The sequence below is a fragment of the Bufo gargarizans genome, chromosome 4 (genome assembly GCF_014858855.1).
Source record: "Bufo gargarizans isolate SCDJY-AF-19 chromosome 4, ASM1485885v1, whole genome shotgun sequence".
NCBI lineage: Eukaryota > Metazoa > Chordata > Amphibia > Anura > Bufonidae > Bufo > Bufo gargarizans.
The window spans coordinates 276,168,632-276,176,211 of record NC_058083.1 but is presented as its reverse complement, the minus strand read 5'-3'; the positions used below and the strand labels follow the sequence as shown (position 1 = coordinate 276,176,211).

Sequence of the window (7,580 nt, the reverse complement as noted above, 5' to 3'; positions counted from 1 at the left end):
TTTTCACAGTAAAAGTAAAAATGTGTGATGCAAAAAAATTTATCTGACTGCCCCTTATTGTGATTTTATTTTTTTATGGTAAGTATTTAAAGAAGTAGGAGGAAGCAGGAGCACTTTGAAGATGAGTGCACACTCCCAGGGCCGAATGTGGCTCTTCTGCTGCCTGAGGCAAAAATTAAAATGGCGCCACTCTCCCATTAAAAAGTTGTATGAAAGCCAAGTAGCCACCGAACTCTGAGACTGTCCTGCCAGATCTGGGGTTGCACAAGTACAGATAATGTTGTTGATATTACCTGAAGTCCTGGTCTGGAGTACAGACACTATAGTAGATGTTACCTGCAGTCCTATGTAAAAACACACACTAGTGTAGATCATGTGGTAGTGTTACCTATGTCCTTAGTGTGCCTCCCTGTGCCTCTCCCATGGGACTTTATGCTGGCGGCGCTGCCTCTTCTTCTTTATTCTTCTTGCCTCGCACAGAATGTCCTGATGCAGCTACATCAAGACATAGGAACACTGTGAGAATGGTGATATGACACACACACAGGGACAGACACACACAGGGACAGACACACACACAGGGGCAGACACACACACAGGGATAGACACACACAGGGACAGACACACACACAGGGACAGACACACACAGGGACAGACACATCTGTGCTCCCTTCACAGTGGTAATACCCTCTTTGTGACCCCTCACAGGAGTTATGCCCTATCTGTGCCCCCTTCACAGTAGTAATGCCCATTGTGCTCCCTTCACAGTAGTAATGCCCACTCTGTGCCTCCATAATAGTTATGCCACCTCACAGTAGTCATGCCCTCTTTGTGCCCCCTTCACATTAGTAATGCACTCTGGGCCCCCTTGACAGTAGTAATGCCCTCTGCCCCCCTTCACAGTAGTAATGCCCATTGTGTCCTCTTCATAGTAATAATGCCCATTGTGTCCTCTTCATAGTAATAATGCCCATTGTGCCCCTTCACTTCATAGTAATAATGCTTATTATGCCCCTTTCATAGTAGTAATGCCTACTGTGCCCCCTTTATAGTAGTAATGCCCTCTGTGTGCTTTTATGGTACTAATGCCCTTCTGTGCCCCCTTGATAGAAGTAATGCCCTCGTGCCCCGTTTATAGTAGCAATGCCCTCGGTGCCCTTTTATAGTAGTAAGTCCCTCTGTGCCCTCTTTATAGTAGCAATGCCTTCTGTGCCCCCTTTATCGTAGTAATGTCCTGTGTGCCTTCTTTATAGTAGGAATGCCCTCTGTGCCCCCTTTATAGTAGTAATGTCCTCTGTGCCCCTTTATAGTAGTAATACCCTCTGTTTCCCCTTTATAGTAGCAATACCCTCTGTGCCCCCTTTATAGTAGCAATACCCTCTGTGCCCCCTTTATAGTAGCAATGCCCTCTGTGCCCCTTTATAGTAGGAAAGCCCTCTATGCCCTCTTATAGTAGAAAAGCCCTCTGTGCCCTCCTTATAGTAGTAATGCCCTCTGTGCCCCTTTATGGAAGGGATGCCCTCTGTGTCCCCTTTGTAGTAGTAATGCCCTCTGTGCACCTTTATAGTAGCAATGCCCTCTGTGCCATGCCCCCTTTATAGTACTAGTAGTGAAAATTGCTGCCTGAGGCGAGATTCTTGTCTCACCTCATGGCAGAAACAGCCCTGTGCCCTCCAGGAGACATTAGTACAAAGAGAAATCATATTTTGTTCCACTATATTGTACCCATATTGAAATATAAATGGAATGCTCCATGCTCAGGCAGTCAGAGCCTGATGTAGCAGTATAGTGTGCATGTCATGTCTGAGTTTATTCTACCATGTATGAAAAAGACTCACCAATTTTGGCAGGACTGGTTGACCATCTAATACAGTTGCAAGAAAAAGTATGTGAACCCTTTGGAATGATATGGATTTCTGCACAAATGGTCATAAAATGTGATCTGATCTTCATCTAAGTCAATAACAATAGACAATCACAGTCTGCTTAAACTAATAACACACAAAGAATTAAATGTTACCATGTTTTTATTGAACACACCCTTCAGTTTTGTCCCCATTCATTGTCAATGGGGACAAAACTGAACTGAACAGAACGGAATGCTACAAAGTGCATTCCGTCCGCATAGTTGCGTTCTCATACCGAAGAGTAAACCGCAACATGTATTTTGCTTTCTGTCCTGGGATGCGGAGCAAAATGAATCCGGCATTACTCACAATGCAAGTCGGAACCGTTTTCTCTGGCACAATCTGCCACAATAGAAAATTGATCCGTCCCCCATTGACTTTCAATGGGGGTAATCCCGGATCCGTCTTGACAATGTTAAAGATATGTTAAAGATACTACAACCGAATCCATTCATAACGGACACAGACGGTTGTATTATCAGTAACGGAAGCGTTTTTGCTGGACCCTGCCGGATCCAGCAAAAATGCTAGTGTGAAAGTACCCTTAAGGGAGACAAAAGTGCCTGGCAGCAGTTTATTCCCTTCCCCCTACTGAGAACAGTTGCACACACATGGCCAGGCTGAGCATTCATGTGCATGGGTGGATAGCTGTTGGCCAAACAAGCGAATGGGTGTGGCTAGTCTTAAAGTGGTTTTCCAGTTTGCATTAACATTCTTTACAACAGTCATGTATGAAGCTATAATTTTGTAGTGTAATTCTGTTATCTTTATTGCTCCTATCTTCTGTTCTGTGGTCACATGACCATGTCCATGGTTGTGTCAAATAGGAGCAGTGATAGGGGAGTGCCTATGTAATTAGCTTTGTGGGATGAGCTATAAATTAGCTAGGGGTGATTAGGGACGGTGCTAGAGAGAGTAGAATTGCATTTTTTTTGATTTTGCATTGAGTTTGGTTGGCTGCACAAAGTGCTACATACAGAAAGGAAACATGCGAGAGTTATTTGTTAACATAGAAAAAACAGTTCAGGAGAGTCCAGACTGAATAGAAGTATGGTGAAGATTTACCTGAGATAAGTAACTACATAAACATATCTGTTAAAAGCCATAGTGATCCTGGAAATCCCCTTTAAAACGGACATGTATATGAGTTTCCATTTATAAGTCAGGTATTGTATGGTTTGCCTTTTCAAAGTATATGATCTAACAGAGAGATACCTTTATACCTAAGTTTGTAATATTATCATGGTGAAGATACAATTATACTGCTAAGATATAAATGGCAATGAGTATTAGAAGGTGTGTGAATGTAAGCATTATACATTTATTTCACAGATTTGCTGATTGTTAAAATTGTGTTATTTACATTCATACATAGAAAGCCATGGAGCAAAACTATTAAAATGACACCATTTAGAAGAAAAGGTTGAAAGACATGAAATTAACTAGGTATTTTTTTGATTATTATCTAGTGTATCTATAGTAAGTAATGCTACAAAATTACATGATGATATAATCAGTGTAGTTATATTCCCCAATTATTACACATTATTGTGTTGTGTTTTTAATATAAACTGTAGAACACCCTGCCCTGCAGCTCAAATCTCTGGCTTTATTCATTCCAGAAGGAATGTCTTCCATTTCCTTCGCCATCTTCCAGTCCTGGCGAATACTTTCTAGCAAATCCGGGTTAAAGATCACATCTAATGCAGTCATTGCCAATGATTTTGCAATCCGGAGTGTGTAATATTGAGCTTCTTCTGAGCCTGTTAAAATGGAACATACAATAACAGAAAATGAATATAGAATAATTTACATGTTGAAGATTGGCCAGTTATTTAAATAGACTTATTGTAGAGACACTGATGTTGGCTTATCTTTGTACTATTGAAATATCTATAGAACATTCTCTTAAACAGGTTGTCTGGCCTTGGAGCTGAATAAACCCCACTCACCTATCCAAATACCCGCTGTTGCTCCATTCTCACCCACTTCTTGTCCCACCGGGACCAGGAAGTGGCTTAATCTCTTGGCTACTGCAGTCAATAGCAGGTCTCAGCGGTCAAAGTGGCTTAAATGCTACTTCACAGCAGTGAAGTACCATTCCAGCCACATGACTGCTGAGACCTGTGATATGCCAGGTCCTGTGGGAAGTGGGTTTTTTCATGTTCAGGGGCACAAGTTACGACTGAAGCCCAGACAACCCCTTTAAGTAGGCAACATTTCCATTTCACTCCCACAGAAAGTTTTATTCTCAGACCTGTTAGAAAGGTGATTGATGTAGGTGAAGGTAACCTTCTTACCAGTGACTATATTTGTGAGTTATCTCCTCCCTTCTGATCCTCAGCTGTGTCATGTGACCAGCAAATAACACAGCATCTTATGTGTGGACAGGAAGTCAGTTTCTCTATATATTCCTATGGGAGCCTCAATGTCAGTCTCATAGGAAGGAATAGTTAAAGGGATTCTGTCATCTAAATGTAATCTGTAAGCTCATTTTGCTAAAAAAAATAAACGCTATTACTAACCTGATAATAAGATGCCCAAGGGGATGTAAATGGATCCAAGCTGCCGGCTGTTCGTGCCCAGCGCCGCCTCATAATCTTTTGTGATGCCTCCCACTCTCCCTCCCTCCCTCCTCCTCCCTCCTCCTGCTGTAACATCGATGTGATGCCTCCACTCTCCCTCCCTCCCCCCTCCTCCCTCCTCCCTCCTCCTGCTGTAACAGCGATGTGATGCCTCCCACTCTCCCTCCCCCCTCCTGCTGTAACATCGATGTGATGCCTCCCACTCTCCCTCCCTCCCGCCTCCTCCCTCCTCTTGCTGTAACATCGATGTGATGCCTCCCACTCTCCCTCCCTCCTCCTGCTGTAACATCGATGTGATGCCTCCCACTCTCCCTCCTCCTCCTGCTGTAACATTGATGTGATGCCTCCCACTCTCCCTCCCTCCCTCCTCCTCCCTCCTCCTGCTGTAACATCGATGTGATGCCTCCCACTCTCCCTCCCTCCCCCCTCCTCCCTCCTCCTGCTGTAACATCGATGTGATGCCTCCCACTCTCCCTCCTCCTCCTGCTGTAACATTGATGTGATGCCTCCCACTCTCCCTCCCCCTCCCTCCTCCTCCTGCTGTAACATCGATGTTACAGCAGGAGGAGGAGGGAGGGAGGGAGAGTGGGAGGCATCACATCGATGTTACAGCAGGAGGAGGAGGGAGGGGGGAGGGAGGGAGAGTGGGAGGCATCACATCAATGTTACAGCAGAGGGAGGGAGAGTGGGAGGCATCACATCGATGTTACAGCAGGAGGAGGGAGGAAGAGTGGGAGGCATCACATCGCTGTTACAGCAGGAGGAGGGAGGAGGGGGGAGGGAGGAGGGGGGAGGGGGGAGGGAGGGAGGAGGGGGGAGGGAGGGAGAGTGGGAGGCGTCACAGAAGATTATGAGGCGGCGCTGGGCACGAACAGCCGGCAGCTTGGAGCCATTTACATCCCCTTGGGCACCTTATTTTTTTGACTGACAGGTTAGTAATAGCGTTTTTTTTTTTTTTAGCAAAATGAGCCTACAGATTACATTTATAAGACCACATTAGGAATCGTGAAGGCACCCTGAACATAAGCATATTTTTATCTTAAAGGGGTGAAACCTGGTGAAAGAATCCCTTTAAGTAACTAACTTCCTGTCCTGTGGTCAGTTGGTCACATGACACAGCTGAAGATCAAAAGGGAGGGGATAAATTACAAATAAAGTCACTGGTAAGAATATTACTTCACTACAGCAGTCTAACTGGTCAGATAAAAAAAATTGTGGGAGTGCTTCTCTAAAGGGGTTGCCTGAGTTCTAGATATTGATCAGTTATTCCATTCAAGTGAATTGGATATAAGCAACCCAGCACGGTGTAGACTTCAGAAGAAAAGAACAAGATGAGGAGCCCCAATGCTGTGTAGATAAACAAATGAACCCACACAACAAAACTGACCCCACTATTACATACAAAGCAGGATTTTTCCCAATAATATACTTTTCCCTAACAGTCTTGATTTAAGTGCTTACCCGCAGCTTCGGTATATTCTGCAGTATGATTAAAGGCATTCGAACCAATGCAAAAATAGGGATGAAATCCTGGAACTACATAGGTCACATTTCCAAAATCTGTTGACCCTAGAAATACATAAGATGCAAAACAAAGGTTACACTTTCTAATGATAAATGTTTATGAAATCTGTTTGAATTCTACATCTTTGATTTTATTTTGTAATTTAAAAGGGTCTTTATTCTGCATAGGTCATCAATATCTGATCAGTGGGGGATCGACACCCAAGACCCCTGTGGCTGTCTCCCTGCTTAAAATCACGGAAAAAATACAAAATATCCTGCAACCCAGGTGACGCTAGGGAGGCTCGTCCCCGTTCCCGCCTGTCATTAGCTGCCACCCCCCCAACACCGCATGGGTAGAAGCGGCAGCGGTGGTGCGGGGACCAGGAGCGGCACAGGGAGTGGGGACCCAGGTAAGTATACTCAGCGTGGGGGCCCCAGCATATGGGGGGGGGGCTATTTTTAGGATTGGATAACCCCTTTAAATGTCCCTCTTTTAGGTCTGAGTTAAAGATTTGCATTATTACATTTACAATATTGAATGTGTTTTCGTGTTTTATCTGTATATTAAAGGGACACTGTCACCAGGATTTTACTTACTGAGCTAATAACACTACCACATCAGTCTCCACGATTCACATTAAAATATACTAGTATTACTGCCCTGTGTCTTTAATTTTGTCTATAAAACCGATTTTAATAACATGCAAATTAATAAGGACCCCCAAGGGGATGTCCCTCCGGCAGTTGGAGCCCAGCTGCGCCCATTACTTCGGAGCCCAGTACTGCACACTGCTATTTTATTCACTCCTCTTCGCCGGCGTAATGTTTGTGCAGCGCCCATAATCCCGGAGCTGACATGTGTATCCAGGACACATACGCGGGATTATGGGCACTGCACAAACATTATGTCAGCAAAAAGGAATTAAAGGAATTAATAAATTTTCAGTGGGGCGGTGCTGGGCTCTGAAGTAATGGCTGCGGCTGGGATCCAACTGCCGGAGGGACGGCTCCTTATTGAGGTACTTTGCATATTAACCACTACAGGACCGCCGTACGCAGGATCGGCCCTGTTATTCCTCCTGGGCGCGATGGCGCGTCATCTCGCGAGGTAAACTAGCTGATCTACAGTCTGCCAGCGGCGATCGTTCGATTTTTTTAACCCCGAACAGGTATATTAGATGCTGTTTTGATAACAGCGTCTAATATACCTGCTACCTGGTCCTCTGGTGGTCCCTTTTGCTTGGATCGACCACCAGAGGACACAGGCAGCTCTGTAATAAGTAGCACCAAGCACCACACTACACTACACTACACCCCCCTGTCACTTATTAACCCCTTATTAACCCCTGATCACCCCATATAGACTCCCTGATCACCCCCCTGTCATTGATCGCCCCCCTGTCATTGATCACCCCCCTGTAAGGCTCCATTCAGACGTCCGTATGTGTTTTATGGATCCACGGATCCATGGATCGGAGCCGCAAAACACATACGGACGTCTGAATGGAGCCTTACAGGGGGGTAATCAATGACAGGGGGGTGATCACCCCATATAGACTTCCTGATCACCCCTCTGTCATTG

At 44.9% G+C, this 7,580-nt stretch overlaps 1 protein-coding gene across 1 annotated transcript in view; it reads right to left on the bottom strand.

Moving 5' to 3' along the window:
* Positions 1–3,452: 3,452 nt before the first annotated feature.
* LOC122935374 (peptidase M20 domain-containing protein 2-like) overlaps positions 3,453–7,580 on the bottom strand; it is a 57,836-nt gene continuing 53,708 nt past the window's right edge. The window contains exons 7-8 of the mRNA XM_044291138.1: positions 5,954–6,061; positions 3,453–3,670 (exon numbers count right to left, since the gene is read on the bottom strand). Coding sequence (XP_044147073.1) covers positions 3,453–3,670; positions 5,954–6,061 — 326 coding nt within the window. The remainder of the gene's footprint in view (positions 3,671–5,953; positions 6,062–7,580) is intronic.